The 22,901-nt window shown below is 45.0% G+C and overlaps 1 protein-coding gene across 1 annotated transcript in view; it reads right to left on the reverse strand.

Annotated features, from left to right (window-relative positions):
* REEP1 (receptor accessory protein 1) overlaps window positions 1-22,901 on the reverse strand; it is a 69,449-nt gene that overhangs the window by 32,286 nt on the left and 14,262 nt on the right. Inside the window, 5 exon segments of the mRNA XM_086463702.1 lie at window positions 1,115-1,228; window positions 2,872-2,992; window positions 4,851-4,927; window positions 7,952-8,024; window positions 13,239-13,253. Of these exon segments, the coding sequence (XP_086319828.1) occupies window positions 1,115-1,228; window positions 2,872-2,992; window positions 4,851-4,927; window positions 7,952-8,024; window positions 13,239-13,253 (400 nt within the window).

Raw genomic sequence — 22,901 nt, forward strand, 5'->3', positions numbered from 1 at the left:
ATTTGGCCTCCTAAGGATGTATTACACATTTTTAGAGAAGGTAAGGACAAGACATACTAAAATTATGTGCCTGAGGTCATATGAAAAGCATTTGAAGAGGAATACAATTTCCTTCAACTCCCATTCACATGTTTTTCCTAATACCACCTTGCCCATATGTTCCTACTACCATTTTGCAAGAGGCATTGTATCTGACTGCATGGAAACTCTATCTTTTATACAAGTCTTGTCCCTAAAACACAGGGGTACAGTCACGGTGAGCATTTACCCTAAGCCATGACAATCCATGGCTAGAGAGCAGGACCACAAAATGCAGTTATCAAGTCCTTGCAGCTTTTATGCAAGCAAAGAAACAGAGATAACAGCTATTTTCTGGTTCTGGCTCTAAGCCAGGAACACGGTACAGGAAACACTTCCTCAGATGAGACCACTCATCCAATATCTACTCGTTCTCCAAAAGCAACTAATGCCACTTCCCATTCACTCTTACATAAACATGTCCCAGAGAATTATACACCAGGTATGTTACGTGTAAGCCTTGCAGACAAACTTTTAGCCTCCAGGAACTTCAGATCACATCTGCTTTCTGTCGGTACCCAAATTATAGGTCACCAGATCCTCCAGACTTCTCAGTAATCCAGCATAACAACTGACAAACTGGGCTGCAGATGGCCTTTCCCTTCACTGCAGAAGGTGCTGACCAAAAACCAAAAAATTTCCCTGCCGGGGTGTTAACTCTGTTCACCTGATGTCAGCATCTTTCATGGAAGCATGCTCCTATTTTGACAGTGAAAAAGAAGAGCACAGGCTGTGATGAACAGAATTGCTAACGGTGTCACCTGGGTACAGATGGAAAATATAAAATTCAGAGGCCCGAGGCAGACCCTAGTCCTAACTCTTCATTTCCAACCTCCTATAGGTTCACTAGCACCACACTTACTGTCTTCATCCCAAGAGGCACTTGGGTGGCTGGTGAATGGGAGATTGGGAGGCACGATCAAAACCAGTGAGAGAATCCCTACTCTCACCATCTCTCCCCCTCCACGCTGTGGCTGCTGTAGGCAATGGATGCAGATGAGATGCTTAATGTCACCATCCTGACCCGCACCTTTACCTTTGAAGCTGCCATGACGGCTGCCGTGGCTGCGACGTTCAGCCCCCGCTTCCCAAAGTGCACGAGGGCATCGTAGCTCCGGTCTTTTGCCTGGACGAGGCAGTCATCAATCTCCTGTCACAGCGGACAACAAAACAAACAAAAAAGCACAAGAAGGACAAGTTCAGAGTGCTCCCAGCCTCAAACCCTTGGCAGGGCCAGGTCATCTTTTATGGAGGCAGACATCCTCCATTTCCTCCACCTTGGCTGCAGAGAAGTTCACAGCCAACATTTGCAAAGTGGAAAAGTTTGCAGGGGAACAGTAACTGCCATTGAAGGCTCTGGGAACTCTTTATTCCGTGAATGGAAGGTTGGGACCCAAAGTTGGGATACGCTTGCACAGTGCAGTCACCACCAAGAGGTGCTGGAAGCAAGACAGACACATCCACCTGGGCACAATGGACCAGGGTGCGTCAGGAGCCATTTTCAGTCTATGGACTCCAAAGACAAATTGCATTGCCCCATAGTTAAAAATAATCGTATTATGGCCCTGGGCAGCTGCAGCTTTACTGCCTGTGGTCCAGGACTGGTGCTCTCAGAAGTATCTGAGATATCTCTGCACACCACTGCAGTGTCCAGCTTCAACAAGCCCATGGAACTGGTAGGTCCAGAGCTTCTGGACTTTGATGCTGTTCAATATACAGTGAAATGGTTATGAAAGTTCCTGCCCTCACCCTCCCTCCCTCAAGAAACAGGGGTCTGGATGATAATGGATGACAATGACTTCTAATACTCGGCTACTGGATGTGCTGGGTTAGTAAGGACTGGAGGCTGCGAGAAGCTGCTGCTGTTTAGTGATTCCCTCCCTATTCCTAGTAGATAAGAGATGGCAACCCAAAATGCCAAGCACTACTTATGAGAAGCGTAAACAAAAGTTACCAGGAAGCAGAAAGACAGAGGACTGATCCCCACTGTCCTCCTTGGACAGAACGGAGATACATGTGTTCATGCACTGCCTGTAGCTAAACAGAGACCTTTCACTTTCATAGTTGTGAGTGTGGGAAACAGTTATTCACTTCTTAGTAGTCTGCATGTTGATACATGACTGACAACCATTCTTGGCCCATGTATCCACACGAGCCAAATGGATCTATCTAACAATGTCCCATGCACAGCCACAGGAATCTCCTAGGCAGGCAAATGATCCAAGCTGTAGTGTCCCGTCCCCATGTCCGCTCCCTAGTTAGCATCACGAATTTGAGCAAGACATTTCTCAACCCAGGACCTCCACATGCTACATGCCTTACTACAGCATGCTACACATCTCCCAGCCAGGCAAGTGCTTGCTAAGCTCCTTTCAGACAGGCTTGGGTGTTTGTCTCATTGCTGCACAATGTTTTACAGAGAGCTGGGAACAAAGTCAAGGACCCCTGGCTGCCAGACCCTGTTTCTCTAATCGTTATCCCCAGCCACAACACAGCACTCCAGCTATATTCAGCCGGTAGGTGCAAAGCAGCTCAGGAGGTATTTTTATCCCCCTTCCTCCCAACTTCTCCAGCGCACAAAGATGAGTTAATATGTGTGAACTGAACAGATGCCAGTATTTAACAACAACAACCACAAAGAACAAAAACACCAACCAAAGGGAGATGATCAAATGACAGAGGAAGAGAATCAGCAACTCCCAGTCCTTCAAGGAAAATGAGTGATAACGAAGACTGGAGTAAACACACTGTAGATCTGCCCCACCCAGAGAGGACCAGGGCACCTGTGATTACCTTTTCTTTTGAAGACAGCGTTGGATGAACAAATTTCCTGTACAGGAGGCTGGAGCCTTTTGTGTATGGAGACAGCAACCAAGCTACAAAAGCTATTTTGAGTTCATAGTAGAACGGAAACCTAGAAGAAAAAGATCTGTTAATGTCCACGACCAACTCAACCATGGCCCTTAATTAAAGATGCTCAGCACAGGAAGGGACTGGCCAGTCTAGCCTAGGGCAGCTTTTGCTTACCAAAGAATCCAAAGACCTAAACACATTCACTCACCTCTGCACACATCTCAACTAGGCATGTGGGTAAGTCTTTACTCGGGTATCAAGGACATTATTTAATGGTCTGGAAGAGACTCTGCTGTGTGATAAGAGGAGCTTTCTACATGCAAAGAGCAGAGATGCTGCCTTCATAGCACCCTCAGTCATTATGAGGGAGCAAAGAGCAAACCAGCAAATCAGTATTTCATTGATATATTTATGCACCTTTCATCTCTCTGCCTTTCTGCTTTTAAGATAACACTTATCTGACTGAAACTGCAATATAAGAACCTTTGCTGTCCAAGCAACATGCAACATAAAGGTGCAGATCCACATTGTGGCTTTCAGGTAGCACTGCAAAATATGCAGGACACTAACAACAGGACATGTTTAGCTGTAACAAGCCAGGGACTTCTTGAGATTAAATTATGCAGACTCTTTTCTGGAGGACAAGGCCTAAAGCTCAAGGCTGGCCAACCAGCAGCATCCTCATGGGGGCAGCCACTTTGCTGCCAGCAGCGTGATGAACCAACACCTTCGTAGGCAGGGGCAAGCCAGAGCAGTGCAGAGACCCTGTGACGACGGTGCACCAGCTCAGCTGGACCCAAGCAGACTCCTGCTGCGCCAGCACAGCACCGCCACTGAGCCAGCTGGGCCATACAGGTCTGACCCGATGGACTTCTGCAGTGCTCTGCGCTAAGCATGGATTTGCCAGCGTCAGTATTCCCCCTCACTGAGGATCTGTACAGCGCAGTTGATTTCACAGGCTGGACGAGCCCTCTGTCGTTCCTCCCAAGAGACCCACATAATACCTCCTCCAAAAAGACAAAGCTCCAGATGAGCATAGTGGAGGTAGATCTGCATGCAAATTGGACAGAGAGACAATAACGTCTTTTATCTCCTTTTCACCAGATCTGACATGTTGCCAAGTACCCCCGATTCCCTTTGTCTGGAGGACTCACTAGAGGCATGCCGTGCTACGCAGCAACAGGGTTTAGATGGGGGCCTACATCAACTACAGTTAAATTTTATCCTGAAGTCTACTGATCTCACTGGTTTCCACTAGAAAGGCCTTACTGAAAAGGGCAACCAAGCAACAAACACTTCCAAACTTGAGCATCCAAATTGTAGGAACTGAATCTGATAACTGGGCATTTATGTGCTCTTGTCCTTCCACTGGCACCAGAAAGCCCACACCAGTAAGAACTGTCACTGTCCTCCATCAAATCCTAAACCCGGCTACCCAGGAATGGGTCTGGCAAAACATCCCAGGAATAAACACCCATGTAGCAACCTACAAACAAAGTCCTGTGCTGCAGGGCTGTTTCTGCCTGATCCCTAGAGTCTGTATTTACCACAGGACACAGCTAGGTAAGTCTAGAACTGTGCCTGCAGCTAAAGCTGCTGTTGTTTACGTGATGATCTCTGCAAGCGCCCAACTCAGCAATCAGCTGCGCCTCTCTGACAGGCAGAGGACTGAGACTCCTGTAATGATTTCTCACTAATGAGATATCACTGAACAGTTCCATCCTCTTTCTTGCTTTTCTTATGACAGCGCCGAGAAAGGAAGCACAGCTCCACCAGATAAAACACCGCTAAGCACCTGAAACTGCAATCCCCGTGTTCAGGAGGCAGTGCACCTTTGTGTCCCTTTTTCTCCCGCCTTGTAAACATTTCCATTTTCTTTCCATCTCAAGCCAAAGACCCACTCCCATCTAGGTTCTCACCAGCAAAGAAAGATATCCGTGAATGTCTCTGCTGTCGTGAAGAGCGCAAATATGATCCAGTACATCATCCATTTGACCTGGTAAACAAAAACAGCAGCTGGGTCATTTTTCCCAAAAGGCCTCGAACTCTCTCATACAGGCATGAGTGCACAGAAAAAAAGGTTCCTTCCCCTCCCCCCCTTGTGTATTTAACAATTACTAAGAACTTGAAGATGCCAGAGCTCCCCCCACCTCCGCACATAATGTCAGATTGCCAGATTTCCACACAAGCCCTTGGGAAGGAAGATCGTGGCCTTTAGGACTGGTCTCATGAAAATAAGAGCAGCCTGACTCTGGCCCTACAGGGGAAGCTCCACGGGCCAGCAGAGGACCACAGCCCTATCACAGGGCATTAAAAATCTCACTTGGCTCATCTTAATAGCAAAGGTTAATACTGGGGTGTTGGCCAAACTGCCATGAAGACAAAATGTAATTACTTACATAGTACCTACAGGCAGGGGAATCTAGCCAGGAAGAGACAGAGACGTAACTGCCCATCCCATGATCCAGGGCTCTGGAATACCATCGACTCACTGCAACTTACCGAATTAGCGTGCACCACTTGAGTGGGGGCACCTCCTCACACCCACACCCTGAGCCCACTGCAGTGACAAGGGCAAGCCTAGTAGCTTAAATCCCTTACCTGGGGCTTAGGTGAGAGCACTTTACCTCACACTGGCAGTGAAAGCATGTGCTGCCACTGTGTTCAACTATGGCAACTCCACTGTGGGGCGGACTGCTTGGCGGGTGACTTATGAACAGTCTCCTCTGCGGTGATAGTGGCAGACACAGAAAGTCTTTGGGGACTGAGACGTGGTCAGGGAAACTGTAGTATCTCAAGCAATTCAGGGATCTGGGGATTTTTGTCACTGAGCACTAAATGGCATTTAAAAGCACGGTTAAAACTACTCTGATGTATGCAGTATTGGTGGTTCTCGGGCTGGAAAGAAACAACGTATTTGTTATATGTCATCAGCACTTCCAGTGATGTGCTGCTGCCTTTCTGAGGCACTGTCACCACAGATACAAGGTAAGTAATAATTTCCAAGTACTGCAGATGAGAGAGAAACCTTTTATTCCCTCTCAATATTTTTTTTTTCCATTGTAAAACTGTAAACCTTAAAGTTTAACTGGAATTGCTGTTTAATTAGCTGTATCTGAAAATGGAGATCCCTAAGCAGCTTTGCTGGAATGTTAGAAAGCTGAAGGAAATAAAATCCATTAAAATCCATGAATTAGAGAATTAAACCATGTTACCTAAGGGTTGAATAATTGCGACAGAATAAGAGAAGCCTGGAAAGAAGGCAGTACAAGAGGGATACCTATACCAGGTGCCCCTCTGGGGAAGGGAGGATGGAGGTGGCAATAAATCTGGATCTCACCAGCTCTGAAATGGCCTGCTCCATCTTCTCTTGGATGCAGTGGGGACAGTACCTGCAGTCTCCTTCATTCTCCAACTACTCCCTGAGCACCTGTCACCCAGCTTTATAACTGCTTCTCTGGGATTTATATTTATGTTTATATGTATATCTATATTGAGTGTTACAGCAGTAGAATGGCACTGCCAAATGCCTGAGGGCATTGTCTTCCCAGGGCAGCTTCTGCCAGACTTTTTACATAACTGCGACTCCCTCAAAGCCTCAGTGCCAGCACAGTTCTCTCAGTCAGACATTACTGCCAGCAAAACTTTTAAACACAAACCAAGACCTGGTGCGGATGGGCTTGGATCAGCCTAAAACACCATTTATCAAAATGACTGTTACCAAGCAAAATGAAAATAAACTACAGTGATATAAGTTTCAATCAGTACATGAAGGGTTTGTACTGTGTCAGTGTAAATTACTACTTTCTTTTTTTTTTTTTTAATCTGACCTCTAACAGATGTATTGCCACAACTGATGTGTTAAACTGAAAACAATTGCAAGTGTAGACCAGGTCTCAGATCAGCCGTTCCCACATTTGGGTCATGACCTCACATGTCTGATGCGAGTTCCTCTTTTGCAATTAAATTTCCAACAGGAACTGGACCCTTCCACTAAATATTTTCCAGAAAAGTACTATGGAAATGTTAAGAATCAGTGGTAGACGCTGCTTGGGGATGCTAGTGCACATCTTCAGCAGCTCCAAGCAAAGGGTGTACAAACTCTCAGAAGCACAGCTGTGCAAGGGCTGCAGGGACATTTTGCCTGAAGCACCTGATGTGTTCTGTAATACCTACTATTCTCAAAATATCCAAAACCATTATCTGAAGGAGTGGACTGATAGAAAGTAAAAATCTCTGCAGCCACAGTGAGTCCCAGTTTGAGCTTACACTAAGGACTTAACAGGATAGCCATCTAGGCTGCTACCCAGAGCAGAAAATGGGCTTGTTATCTCTGGGATCTTGAGAGGATTGAAGAGTCAAGATCTGGAGGCTGAGCTGGGTTCAGTGACATTAACAGAGCTCAGGTTGTGAAGGGCACTACAAATCCTACAGGACCCCAACAGCATCCAAGTGGTTTTGATTCTCCCACGTTTCACTTTCCCTGACGGCCCCACAAGCCTTTAGAAACTGGGGCCCAGGGAAGATTTTTCAGCAAAAGGACAAGACAGCACACATAGTTGCCAGACCTGCCTGTAAATAGGTCGCTCCACTAGGAAGGATGTTTCTATCTGAGGATTCAGTCATATGTGCTTCCAGTTGCCTCCTCTGATCCTTGTTTTGAATGAGCAGCTAAAGCTTCAAGGCTTTTTGAAAAGGCTTTGATTTATGCTGCTCCTCAGAAACAAAGGAAAACACGCAAAGCTCTGGATGCCAAACACCTTTTAAGTCGTCTGTATATAGCTCGCACCACCAGAGAAATAGCATACAGTTGTCAAAGAGCACATCAATTCCACAGAGGAGCCAGAAGCACAAACCCAAGTCTCCTTGCCTAGCAATCAGCCAGTCCACCTCCGGGCCAGTCTTTCCCCTTGCACTGGTTTACGAGCTTTCCCAGAACACAGGCAACACCTTTACAGTGCGGTGAGGAGTGAGAGCAGAAAACAAACCCTGCAGCACAGCTGCAAACCTCATTACTCACATATTCTTTGATGTCCTTTGATTTCACGGCTTTATAAGAATAATATGCAGGGTAAAGAGTGCCAAATATAAGCCTGGAAAAAAACACACAAACAACAAATGGATTAAATTGATCTCTTGTCACAGAGAAAGATTTTTTTTTTTCCTGTTAAATGTGTTTCTTGCACTAGTAAAAAGTGTTAGGATTTGATTTAAGCTTGAGTGCACTAAGTACAGTACAGGAGTGATTTTGCAGCACTGAATTCAGAGAAACTATTGCCAGTGACAAGAATGAAGAGCAGGGTTTCAGGCTGACTTTCCTTTTGCAATGGTTTCCAGAGCTGTACCTAATGAGTTATACATAAAACAAACAAACACCAAAATGAAACATGCCACCACAGTTTTAAAAGGAAATTAAAAATCTGATTTCAAAATAATCTACTATGACACAGGAATACAGGAGTATTGCTTTCGGATGCAGGACAAAAGGAGAATCGTTTGTCTAAAATCCCTTCCACCTCTGTTCAATACTCTGAAAAGCCAGCACAGGATAAAGCAGCATCTAAGTTCTACTGGTGCAAGGGTTTGAATGCTGGGGCCTTATCCTGTGTTCAACCTGCTAAAGGGAAGAGCCCTGCACTGTTCAGTAAAGTCCATTTAGGCACAAAGGAGGAGGAATTTGCCCACCAAGATCTGCCAACAGGATCAGGCCTGAAAATCCCAGCTCTACTGTTCTTTCAGAGAGTTCCCTTTCATTTTCAAGTCTGAAAGGGATGCTGTCAGCTTCAAGATTTCATGTAAGAAAGGAATCAGGATCCATAAGTTAAAAATAGCACTACTGAGAAAAAAAATGTTGAGAATTTTTTATACTAACTCCTCTCTGCATCACTGCCTAGCTGCTTATTCACTTTGACTGTTCTGGACATAAGCATAGGCTTGTAAAACCACTCTGCCCTGCCCAGGTTTCAGTCAGTTTTATTCAATGCAGTAGGATGATGCTGCAAAGTCTGAATTTAATAGATTGCAGAGGAATGTTTATTGGCTTGTAACTGCCACCCTTTCCACTGCAGCTTTTGCTTTAAATTCATACAGCTGTTTCCGCTGCTCTTGGGAATGGAAATGATCAATGTTTCAATCCCTAATTGTGGAGCCACACGGACCCGCAGTCATCTTTCCCATCCTGCCAGTAGTGACTGTGTGCCGTGGGACTCATAATTACAGCCGAGTCCATTACATGCATAAGGCATTAAAAATTAACAGTCTGGGATATGGTGTACCATCGTACTTCCCGTAGCTCAAGAAGGTATTTGCGAAAGAACAGGGTGAGCCAGCACACATCTTCATTTCCAAAGCAGTGACCGAAGATGATTTGCCTGCTTTTCATCATGCTTACTGTAGCATAGCTTAGCAAAACCTGAAGCACAATGCAGACTTCAGAAAAGCAGCTACTGAGCGAGGAGATTCAGTATTTACAGAGGCTTCACACCGGCTTCAAAAAGCTTTGCTGGAAACAGTCATCTCTCAACCTATATCACCCACAGGGGCTGTGCTATATGCAAGGATTAGACACAAATGCTCAGAAAGCTTCTGGGAAACCACACGCACTTTGTCCCCTTGCAGTATCTTAACAAACAGCAACACCAGTTAAGGCAAGGAAGAACACACAGACAATAGCTTGATCCTGTTCTCACTGCAAATATTCCCTCTGAGTTCAATGGTAGCGGGACCTAATCCAAAGAAGTTTCAACTCACAAATGGAAGCAAGCTCCACAATATTCAGAAACTAACAGCCAAGCACATGAATAACATTTTTGGCTCTACTCATAAAAAGTACTGCATTTCTGTCCTTCCTTCTTGGCCTGGGGCTGGCTGCTATCTCACGCTTTTCTTTCCTGCAAATAATCACTGAATGATTGATACTCGTTTCCTCAGTTTGTGCTGGTAACTGAAAGTAACTGGATCCTGAAGAAGCAAATAGTTTACAGGATCACTAGAAAAGAATTAGTTGCAGACAATAAACACTTGAAAAAAAATTCCTGTGAGGGAAGGAAACTACGTAATACTTTTGCATATGCAGAGCAAGAGACAGTTAATAAGGTGATGTGCTCTCCCTAAATTGGAGATTGAGAGTTTCGCCGTTTGCCTTGTAGCATGCTGTGTGCATATATGGACATTTATTACTGCTATGGTTTACCCAACTGAAAACTGTTTTAAGGAATGTTGGATCCCAGTTTTGTCATTGCTGTAGCTTACTGTGGGGCTTGGAGTCACGTAACCTCTGGGTACACCCTATAAACAGAAGATAAAAGACATTTGGGCATTTCTGTAAAGTATATTCAGGGTTTTGGAGACAAGTACCTGCACATGGACATATTCCAGTCTTCACTAGGCTTTGGATCAGGCTTGAATACAACTGATTTAATTCAAACATAGACGCTGATCCTCTATCTCTTCCCTCAGTTCCTCTCCCCTGGACAATACTTCTGTCTTCCCTCTCATCCAAGCTTCCTGCGTAATTAAAGCTATCGTGGATTCCTGCCTTCCTTCACCCCCACGCTCAGACTGTTGCCAAATCACTCCTTCCGCACGCTAGACACAACACCAAGGCTGATTCTTTGTCCCTCTGCCCAAGCCAGTAAGTCATTCCTTGCCCAAGCCTCCTTTCCCACCTCTCTTGTGTGCTTTACTGATCTCTACCCCACCTGGACACACCAGTGTTTAAATCTCTTCCCCCCTGCCTCTTACACATGCTCACAGAGGCTACCCTTGCCTACGAAGCTGAAACAATATTCTTATCTTTGCTTTCCAATGCCTGAAAAATGTTGATCCTAACTACTGTTAGTTCGGTCTCTTGTCACATCCCACCTCAGTCCCTTCTCTCCTTCAATGACTGTAGTGCCACCAGCTTCTTACTCTGCTATTCCTTACATGTCCTCTCCCATATCCTGGAGCTCCTGTGCTCCGTGCTCCTTGCTCCTCCACTGTGTATCAGCCCATCAGCTCTGAAACAAGCCGCTCACTGACAGTTATCCTGACAGCCCACAGTTTGAGGGGCAGCAGCCCAAGCCACACAAACTCCAACCATGCTATTCCCCAGTTCCTCCTCATCTCTCTCATCTTCTCCAACACTCCAGATCTACCTGATGCTCTCTGAACCACACCACAGGACCTTCAGCTTTCCTCATACACCCTGAAATCACAGCACAGACCCTCAGTTCCCTCCCACAACTGCCAGCTGACCTGGGAACCACACGTGCTACAACTCCTTACGTGGTACATGCACTGACTGCCTGACTGGTGCCTGCTAGGTGGCAAGCCAAATTAACCACCTACCTATGGAGTTACACTGCAGCTTTTACCTCCTGGCAGCCACTGCTATGAGACAATCTCCCATCCAGCAGCTAAGTCTTACAAATAATGTACAAACTTAATATTGGAGACCTCTCTGACCCATCTATTCCGGCCACAACCGCTTTGCGGATCCAAAAGTTAGCAGCGGTGGAAAACCAGACTGCTTAAGCCTCATTTCCTTAGGAAACCAGGCTACAAATACAGAGTCAACCCACTCCCCACCCATTTCCATCTTTCAAAGCTCCTTTGAATGAGCTATGTACCCTGAAAAGCCTTGGCTCTTTTACCCTCTGTGCAAAAGCAGAAGCAGACATCCTGATTGGCAAACCAGGAACTCCCAGAGCTTGATGTAGTAGTTGCTACATTTAAAGCTACACAGATACGTTCCTACGGCCTGGACTAAAACAAACACATACCCTCAGGGTATAGGGAAAGGCAAGGAAGTAGTGACATTCATCAGTGAGTCAGGAAAAGCTCACCTGAAGTACTAAACAAATAACCACAACAGTCTAAGAATTCTTACAGTGCTCCATGCTGGAGGTCTACATCAATTACAATCACCTTGAAAAAGAACAAAACAGCAGCTGTAAAGAAATCACTGAAGAGTCAACTAATTGTGCAACAGGAGGCAAAAATCTAAGTAAAAGGTTAGTCTGCCTAAAGAATAGGATAAGGATTAATGCTGAAAATCTTATAATCCTATTAGGCACAGCAGCAGCAATCCCCAATCTGGACTGCTACATGCGCTTCTGGTCATTCTTTGTCAAAAAGGACACGGCGGAGGCAGAAGGGGAAAGGAGAAGGGCAACGAAAGCATGTGGAAGTGCACCAGGGAAGACCCATACGAGCAACTATAAATGCTGCATTTTTTTTCTTTTTCAGCAAAGACAAATAACTGAGGTTATTTGCTCCTACTCCTGATGCAGTGTAAGGGGATGTTCAACCGAATCAACAGAACAAAGTCAAAAAGGAGGGAGAGAGCCTCTCTGTCACCAGGAGTTAATCTGTGGAACTGAATAACTGTATTTATTTATATAATAACATTACATAGGCTTTGGTGTCTGGTTGTGGTTTTCAATATCCAAGTTTACCACTAAATGAGACAGGAAAGGATGAAGCTTCCCATATTGTGACATTTCCTCATTACCAGGGGAATATTGAAGCAACTGAACTGTTGATTCCCCTTTAGCAATCTCTGTCATATTCCAGGGGAGCAGCTGCACTATCATCAAACCTCCTTCTGTCTCCACCCTCCAGTACAGCCACAGCCAGCCCTGGCTATTATATCCATCTATTCCTTCTCCGGACCTGCTGGCGCAGCGATCTGACCATCGCAGAGCACAGGCTAACCCAGATGTGACAATATTCCTAACAGCATTTAGGTTATAGCCTGGGGATCAGCATCAGAGCTGCTACCAGGACCCGAGAGGGTCCCACATGACATCTTGAGTTCTGATGATTTGGTGACGCTATTTTCCTCATGAGGGGCCTGGTCCTACAGACATTCACCTGTAATATTAACTCTCACATTCCGTACAGCAGTCACCAAAATAAATGGAAAGACTCTCAGCGATTCTCAGGACTCGGGTTACCTCCAGAAACGCCTGCATATCCATTCTCTTGAGTATTTTTAACCATGCAGGTATTTTCTGGATGGTAACCTACGGTTACAAATACACCAGCACGGTGTCATTCACACCCCAAGCCATCCCAGTTTTGCTCATCTAGTTACCACGCCACCAGCGGTGTATGGGCTGCCCAAATATTTAGTTGTACTGCTATGACACAAGCACAGCCCTTATTTTGCCCATAAATAACTGATGTTTCCATAGCATTGGCACACAGCAGCCAAGATGGCAAACTTCTGCTCAAACACAGGGATGGACACATTTAGGAATCACTAAAATATTTTCTGTTTCCTCAACATGTTCACTGGCTAGTGCCTGCTTCTTATGCACAGAGCAGCAGCTGAGCTGTCACCACGCCAACATTCCTCGCTGAAACCATCAAGAAGGGTGCCAATAGGTTTGCATTCTTTATTATCAGTCCTAATTAATGTTCACACAGTGCCACAGATCAAAAATAAACGTCACTGCCTTCGCACCAAAGGTTCCCAGTTTGAATCCAACAGCTGTGGAAGTGAAAATAAGCAGTGCACAAGGTCAGGGGAAGGGTTAACGTGAGCCCCTTGACGGGCCAAATGCCTGATATCCAAGAAGGAACTGGGGTGGAGGAAGCACCAGCTGCAGAGGAGGCTCCAGGCTGGTATTCCCGGGGAGATGGCTCCTGCAGATTCTTCGTGGTCATTTTGCAACAGAATAGGTCCCGCATGGTGGCTCCAGGGCAGTCGGGAACTTGCCTGTTCACTCTGGGTGACAGGTGACAGCTGACGCCATCCCCACCCTGGGCCCCAGAAGATGTGGATACCCAGCCATGACAGCCCGACACCTCAATACGCAGAACACCAAAGGCACACAGTGCCTCAGTGACAGAAACATCCCCCAAGGAAAGCGCTGCGCCCTGACACCCCGACTCAGATCCGGCTCACTTCAAACTCCATTTGCAACTCGAATCAAACACCCCTGCAGGGTTGGTTTGGTGCAGCTGCGCCCATGTCACTGCTGAGACTGCCCCTCGAATGCTGGGTGCAGTTTTGGGTCCCTCACTACAAGAAGGACACTGAGGAGCTGGAGCATGTCCAGAGAAAGGCAACGAAGCTGGTGAGGGGTCTGGAGAAAAGGTCTTAGGATGAGCTTCTGAGGGAACTGGGGTTGTTTAGTCTGGAGGAGGCTGAGGGGAGACCTTATCGCTCTCTACAACTAGCTGGGAGGAGGTTGTAGTGAGGTGGGCGTCGGTCTCTTCTCCCAAGTAACAAGCCATAGGACAAGAGGAAATGGCTTCAAGTTGCTCCAGGGGAGGTTTAGATTGGACATCAGGAAAAATGTGTTTACTGAAAGTGTGGTCAAACATTGGAACAGGCTGCCCACGGAAGCGGTGGTGTTCAAAAAACATGTATATGTGGCACTTCGGTACATGGTTTAGTGGGCATGGTGGTATTAGGTCAACAGTTGAACTTGATGATCTTAGAGGTCTCTTCCAACCTGATGATTCTATGTCACTTGGCCAGTAGCACACTGCCTCCACTGGTATTAACAACACGTAAAGCTCCACTTGAACAGTCACCCAGCACATCCCTCTGCTTTAGGAAACGTTCCTCCCCACCTCCTCGGTGGGTGATCTGCTTAGCTTCTCTGGGCTGCTGAGACCTTGTCCTCAACGAGTGCTTCTGAAGCACGATGCACACCCACAGCACCGAGGAAACAGTGGGCAGGCCCAGGAGAACTCGGCGTCTAACACAAAGATCCTCTGCTTTCCACCCAGACCCATCTCTGACTTCTCAGCCAGGCTACTACAGAAGCAAACTACACACTTCGACTTGGTAAACACAACCTAACGGCAGGCGAAACCTAATCGTTTCTCTTGGTGAAACTGCAGGATAAAGGGACGCCCAACTGTCCTTCCAGCAGAAATAGCAAGAGCAAGGGCTGTCCTTGGTGCTTCTAATTTAAGCATTCTTGATCCTCCCCAAGCAGCACACACTCCTCTCCGGTTGACACCACCTTTTTTTTTTTTTTTTCCTCCTCAGCCAGGGCACTCCTCACATGGGAGCTGGAAGATGGCCAGGCACAAACAGGTGAAGAGACATGTCGAGGGAGACGGGTGGAGGAAGTGGCCTTGGCCAGCCTGGAGCCATCACACAACTATTACGTTTACTCACGTTGAGATCCTACATCCAGACTCATCTAAAGAAGGAAAACACAACTTCCTTTTCCCCACTTCTTGTCATAGGCAGAAGATAGAAATGCTAAAACAACAATACTGCTGATGGAGAGACCTTGTGAAATACCGGGATCATTAACGCACCTGATGACTACTAAAACCTGATGTTCCTACTAAAACTACCAGCCCTGAAGAGTCTCACCCTTAACCGAGATTAAGCAGGTACTTCACCCTTCCCAGAGTTATTGTTCCAGGCTGCCTTCAAACTCAGGCTGAATTGCACCAGTTTACATACAAGCTAATGCTTCCAAGTTTTCTTTACAGTCCCTCAGAACAGAAAAGGCTTGTGTAGCTGCTATAAAAATACCCCACAGCTATTTTAGGAAGTAAATTTATTGCAGGTAGACGGCTTACTAAGCTGGTCTATTCTACTTCACATTGCCTTCGGTGGAGCTGGGCTGCTGATGACCAAGGGGAATTTGTTTGCCCCCCAAGGCAATGTTTTAAAGGAGGGGTTTGTATGGAGAGAGCATAGGGCTGGCACGGGGCCCCGACCCATGGGTGAGAAGCTGCGTGTTGATAAGAACGCTGGGCCTGGCACCCGCCACGAGGCTCTGAGCAGCTGCCTGCAAGAGATAGTGTTTCCTGGGCCTCACCGGAGACATTTGCTCCGCTGCTGCTCCTCCCCTCTCCATGCTTCGGCTCAGCAGGACGACAGGAGAAAGCCGTCCACGGCACTGAGCTTTCTCCCAGTGCTGGCATAGCCCACTGCTTCATTCAGACCCTTTCAGGGAGGAAGAAATAATTCATCAAACTGTGATACTGAGGGGAATAAAATCTGTGCCTTTTAAAGAAGAAAACTTTCTCTGCTATGTGACCAGGACAGGTCTTCACCCAGCTTCACTGCTCCAAAAAGGCAGGGCTTAGCATCTGTGCACCCCTGATGTTTTCCCTATCCAGTACTGACCGTAGAGTTCCTGCTCTGAGAGCCTTGTCTTTTTCCAAGCCAAATAAACGGCAATTTGAAAACTAAAAGGTATGTTTTAGATGGGAAGGGCTGCTCTTCCTGACTCTGGACAGGGAGATGTTTATGTGGAAAAAGGCTTTTTTAGAAGCACTGACATTATATTCCAGAGCTGACAGATGGTCTAAAATCTGTATTGTGAGTTAGCCTACAGATCTATAGTAGGCTCATGATACAAAAAGGAACAGAAAGAGACATACAACCTAACCAAACTAATTTCTAGGCTAAAAAAAGGTATAAAACATGGATTGCACACCAACAAAGAAGCTCTGCATCATTTTCATACAAAACCACAAGGATCATGCTGCGAGTATTATTTTGGAGTTATTTTAACTGATGCTACATGAATCAACTTTTAGGAAGCGTAAACACATACTGAAATCCCAATTTAGAGCATAATCCTACATTCTGTGTAGCCGAAAACTCAGTTCAGGTTATGGAAGGCTTTCACCATCAAACCACTGTCGATGAGGAAGTGGTGAGAAACACAAAAGCTCCTGTTTGTCTATTCCTCACTGAAAGACAGCTTTAGACTTCTAGTGCACTCATGGGACAGAAAACAGGAATAAAAAATTAAATGAAACTATAACTCATCCAAATCAATTACAACATGATCTCCTTTGAGTAATGTCACTTCAGCTTCCCAGGGACAGAATATTCCTAGAAGTACTTAACTAAGCGCAAGGAATATTTTAGCTCACCAATGTAATTTAAAAATCAAACCAAAAGACCTCTTCGGCCCAAATATTCAGCTAAAGCCATGAAAACGCTGACTTCCCATGGGTTATCAATGGTTCCATCCACTGAAACAAACTGAGCAGTCTCAAGGCTGTTCTGAGTAGCACCAGGTCTCAGAGATCCCCACAAGCTCTTGCTCTTGAAGGAGGACGGCAAGCCTGGTTAGATCTCTACACTAGTCCAGGAGCAGTTTGGTACAGGAACAGGTATCAGGCACGGTCACAGCCAGCTTGGTGCAAAATAGCCTGAGGAGAAATTATTACTGGACTTTTATATTCTATAAATATTTAGTAAAATAACAATAAACAGCATAACCCCTTCCATCACTAACCGACCTTAACTTCTTACACCTCTGAGGACTCTAGAACAACTAGAAGACCAAACGTTTGGAGGGACCAGCCACATTGAAAACACATGGCCCCAACTCAGTCCTAAGCTCTGTGTTCCAGAGCTGGTATCTAACTCCTAGTTAAGTAAAAAACAACCAAACACAAAAACCCCACACCCACCTTTAAAACATCTCTTTTCTTGTTTTGGCAACATGTTTCAAAGAAAGACTTAAAAATGTAGTTAAGTGACATAAGTATCAAAGCTGACTGCACGCCCATTGATTTCTGATTATTTCTATTTCATTGGTGGTTTATGTCTATTTTAAATGATAAGGACAGTGAGACCCTGTTGAAATTATACAGGAAGCTCATGCCAGAGACTCACGCAGTACCCAGCTTCCAACTCCAGTTTTAAAGCAAGAGTGTAGGACAACTAAGGTGAGACGATTCTACAGGTAATTTCAGAATATTCAGACCGTCTTAATGCTTTCATTAGTATGGGTATCAGAATGCGACACGCTATATATAACAGCTGCAACATTGCAGGGAGTTCACGGGCCATGCAGACCACATTTCTCGTTATGGCCCACGGACACAGACTGGTATTTCTTCTGGGTACTATAACAACATTTTAGGGAGGGGCTGGGCACCTGCTTTTCTTACTAGGACCTGCACAATTTTTTTAAAGAAGGAAAGAAAGGAAAATGAGACACCGTCATACACTTGAAAAAGACAGACTTCTAGTCTTTTCCTATACACATTCGACAAGGATTTCTAGTGTGAATTTAATAGAGTTCTTTCCTCCAGGGTCTTTTCTCATTTCATTCATCCTTTTTAATCCCTCCTTTTTATATGGCTAATAACAGCACCTTAATGAAATGCATGGTACAACTGAGATAAACAAGGAGGGAGAGATCTCCAGCTGGAGTTAAACTGATACAGACCAGCCTCCAGTCTAACCCAGACAAAGGAGAGGAAATCAGAAGGAAACAAGCCTCTGTACAGAAGCCACGGATCACTAATGAATAATCAGAGAGAGCTTCCGGCTACACCTCTGATTTCAGCTTCAACTACCAGTAAAATTATTCGCCTCCAATTAAAATAAATTAGAAGCAAAATGACCATTTAGTGGTTAATCCTAAATCACAGCATTAGGATAAGTGATAAAAAACAGCAGGTAGGGCAGCCTAAATAGTACCCTGACCCGGCACCTCTTAGGGCTGTCCCAGGACAGCATCAGCCCCATGGGGGTGACACCCATCACGACAAGTGAATGGGAGAGGCTTTCCAGAACACCTTACAGACTGGGGGTGGTCAGTACCTGCATGGGTATGAGACTCATTATGGGATGCATGGGCAAACAACGGTGGACCGGGGTTCACACATGAAATGCAAAGCACACCAACATGACAGTACAGTGGCACCCCGCCACCCTCACATCTTGCTCCTTCACGTACTAGTCCACAGTGGTCAGGATGTAAAATACCTACTGCATCTCCTGAAGAACAGAGGGGACAGGCAATGCTTTGGCTTCTGTGCTATCAAGGAGCTTCATCAATAGTGCTCATTGGAGAGTAAGAGAACTTCTTCCAGGGTTGACTCTGGAGGAACCAGACTCATCCAGCACCTAAGGAGCAGCACTGATCCTCTGCCAGATGTAAATCGTCAGCCCATTTTCTCCCATATCAACAAATAGCAGCTTAGATATTAAAAAAGCCCACCAACACTAAACCAAACCATTGTAAACACCTTTCTTCCCCACAATCTCCCATCTGAGAAGAGAAAGAGCAAAATCCATATGACAGGCATCATTTCATGTGCTACTGGAAACTGCTCAAGTGAAAGAATAGTGAATGTAATATAAAAAATAGAAACGTGACCTTTAGACTGGAATCACAGAGTAATTTGGGTAGGAAGAGATGTCTACAAATCTTTAATCCAAAACAGGACCAGCTTCAAGTTTACATCAGGTTGCTCCAGGCCCTGTGCAGTCAAGTTTTCAGTATTTCCATCTCTGGACCCCTGTTCCAGTGTTTGCTTACCCTCACATTGAAGAATTTTTTCTTTATATCTAAACAGAACTTGCTTTGCTGCAACTTGTTTCCATTGCCTGTCACCTTTTCGCTGTGCATCTCCACAAAAAGCCTGGCTTCATCTAACATGTAACAACCCATCATGTTTCTGAAGACAGCAATAAGATCTCCCCTTCGCCATCTTTTGTCCAGGCTGAACACACCAGGCCTGCTTGCCTCTCCTGGTGCACCATGTGCTCCAGTCCTCTTCCACTGGACTCACTGCACTTTGCTGGTGCCCTCCTTATACTAGGGAGAACCAAATGGGACACACTACTCCAGCCAGTCACTCTCTCACACTTGCCAAATAGAGGGGAACAATCACTTTCTTCAACCTGCTAGCTAACTCTCTTGTTAAACCAATCCTGTATTGAGATCTGGAACAGAACATCTCTGCACACTTCCTGTCACCAGAGGTACAGAAGAGCCAGGGACCCACTCCCTGAATGACGAGGAGACTTTTCCTTGCTGCTTGGAGAACCTTCTTGCTCAGCTACATCCTTTGCAAGTGGTGCTGTCCCCAAAGAGCTAAGCCAGGGTCGTGGTATGACAATGACAGATGTCATGCTACAGCAGGACTCTGAAAATGCTCTTTTTAGCCTACTGCAAATGAGCTCTTGCAGTAGTACAAACCTCACTTAGGTACCTGTAAAACAAAGCCTGATTGCCAAGGGAAGTATGTGAAGAATAGTACCACATTGTCTTAACTCTGGGACTTAACACGAACCAGGTTGCCACTTGCAAAGAGCTTTAAAAAAAAAAAAAAAAAAAAAAAAAAAAAAGAGGTTAGGGAAATGAAATTAATATTTACAAACACTTATTGCTTTGATTCTCTTGCTCAGCCATTTTTGGTGAGCTAGAAGAACAGCTAGATTTCCCTTATCTCTACAGCCACATATTCACAGTGCAAGGCTTTGTGTCATTAACTGTGCAGTGTTGCTGCGAAATATAATGGTTTTATGGTAATGCTATTGCACGATCTATTCTTACATAAAGCCACTAGCAGGGAGGTCATTATCAGCTTATTTACTTCTGTGCCAAACACCATAGCCCACTGTACATATCTGGAGATAAAATGACACATTGGGGTTTTTTGCTGGAGCTGGGAACCTCGCAGAGAAAGTCAATTACTCATACATATAGCTAATAGTCATGCTATGATCATTTTTAAAAGGATCAGAGGCTGCAACGTCCAGCAAAACCTTGACTGAGCTAAAACTTATTTAAAGGCCTTCCTTAAATGATAACCTCTACCGCAGTCCCTAAATTCACCCTTTAGAAGTCGGAGAATTGTATTTTCAGGTTACATGAAGAAAGATTAAATGAAACTGATTCCAAGAAGAGTTGTATTCAGCACTTTCCAAGGATTCACCTATGTTAGTAACAGGACAAATACACACCCCAGGACTCAGGAAGCTGTAATTTCTTTGACCTACTAAGTCTAAGAGGCTTTTCAGGACTATGACTGAGTGCACAGAAGGACCCTAGGCACAGAAATATCAGCGCTTCTAAGCCTTACCATCCTCAACTAGTTATCTCCAAGCCTCTGGGAAATGGTTACGTTCTCATATCTCCATTTTACAGACTGCTTTCTCACAGGCCCAGCTGAGTATTCCCCTGGTTGGATATCCATCATGCGGTGCTGACATGCAAAAGCTGCATCTGTTGTGCCTTTAACTTGCTGGGGTTGGGCAGGATATTGTCACTGTTTCTGGCTTGGAGCATACCAGCATACAGTGTGGGTGTGCTAATACACTCTCAGGAGGAGATGCAGTTGCATAGCCTCTAAAATTCATGCCATTCCCTGTGTAACACTTGCACGTTGCCCAGAACCACAGCCCAAGTTAAAAATTTCTGACTTGCAGTTGACTTTGCAGGTGCATGCGACAGATATAACTCATGCAGTTTGCACAGAATCCTAAAATATCCTTGTCCTTTGCTCAACAAAGAGTATATATGTACAAATGTACACATCAAGACAGAAATACTGGAATTTAGACACATTTCCTTAGCACTCTGGGATGTTTCTTAAAATGCAAGGCTTTTCTTCTGAACTTTGGAATCTCTTTACATCTATTTAACTTTTCTACACCGCGATTCACCCCACAGCTGAATATTCTTTGGCTACAAAAAGCTCCCTGCTCCTCCCAAGTCATTCTATCTCATTAAGTATCTCCAGGTCTTGTATTCCTTGACCAACATCTGATTTCTTTGTTTAATTTCTGGGGTTTTCCTATCTTACCATAGCTTCTCCCTGCAGCTTAACAGATTAAACACTTTCCTGTTACACCAAGGACTCTATATTTCAGTACCTGTATTGTTTTAGTAAGTGACTTTTGGGTCTTTAACTAAAGACAAGACAGAGGAATGGGTTTCTTTTAGCTTCCACCAATTTTCATAGCACTACTATTCATCTGCATTACAGTTTTTAACAACCAGCTATTAACTAAAGTGCAGGAGAGAATTAACAGCAAGGGCAGGTATCTATTGAATCATCTCACAGTACAGCATTTTATACCAAGAGCTTCATGACATCAACTGGAAATCATAGATTTTGGACAGAGAGATTCCTAGCTTGAGACAACAGGTGATTTTCAGAGACAACAAGTATCTACAGGTTCCATTGACCATGCTGGAAATTAAATGGTTTTCACCACTGGGAATCAGCAGCTTGGTCACAGCCCAGGTAGAGCCAATGTGAGATCTGGAAACAGAAGTCACAATTTCCAGGCTATGCTTCTGCACCAGCCTTTGTCACCTTCATCATTACGCTCTGGTGATCTCTGGGAGCACAGCTTACTATCGCAGTACTGCCAATTCTCACATTTGTTCATTTAATCTCATCACTCATTTCTTTGAAGTGATTATAGGAACATCTCAGTTCAAAATAAATTCTCAAACTTAATAGCTCCTCAGAAAAGAGCATGCAAACAATCTTGCAGGTTCAGAGTACAAATCAAAGGATCTGATGCACATTATATATATGCACTTACTATAAAAGTCAGTATTTTAAATCCAGTCTCACAATTTGGTGAAGAGGTGAAGGGGTTTGACTCGGTTTATTTTAATCCCTCCAGACAGCAGTATTGCTACCCAGATACTCAATCTTTGTTCTGACAGAAGATGTCATGTTTCCATTTGCATTCAATTTTGATCTCTCCCAGACTTCTCATATCTTTCTGAATTTCAGGCTTTGGCTGAGAGCATTAGAGAGTAAAAGGGATAAGCCATGCTGCTCTCTTCTATTCTGCATTTCCCCAAACACAAATGTGTTCAGATCAAAGCCTGTGGCACAGGCATAGCTCCATTCTTAGACCGTGAGGAATACCTCTTTGTTTTGGGCTTGGATAAAAAGCCAGGGCATTATACAATTCAGAACAGTAAAGGCTTTGCCTCTTCCCTTTCTTTTGGCTTAGTGACTTCACCTCTTTTCCCTTCTCACCTTCTCTTACACTCATATACCTTGCAGCTGGCAGCTACTCAAAATATAAAATGAAATATAAACTGAGGCTTAGGAGCCAGATGGAGACTTCACAAGAATAACTTTAAAGGAAAGCAAAGGGAAAGACAGCCAATGCTTCCAAGTGCCATTACAGAGATTTCTAAGCAAGCAGCTGCTTCAGAAGGCAGCTTGTACTTTTTGCGGGAACGCCCACACTGCCTGCTATCTATGTATGC

This window comes from Leptosomus discolor, chromosome 4 (assembly GCF_034619465.1).
Source record: "Leptosomus discolor isolate bLepDis1 chromosome 4, bLepDis1.hap2, whole genome shotgun sequence".
NCBI lineage: Eukaryota > Metazoa > Chordata > Aves > Leptosomiformes > Leptosomidae > Leptosomus > Leptosomus discolor.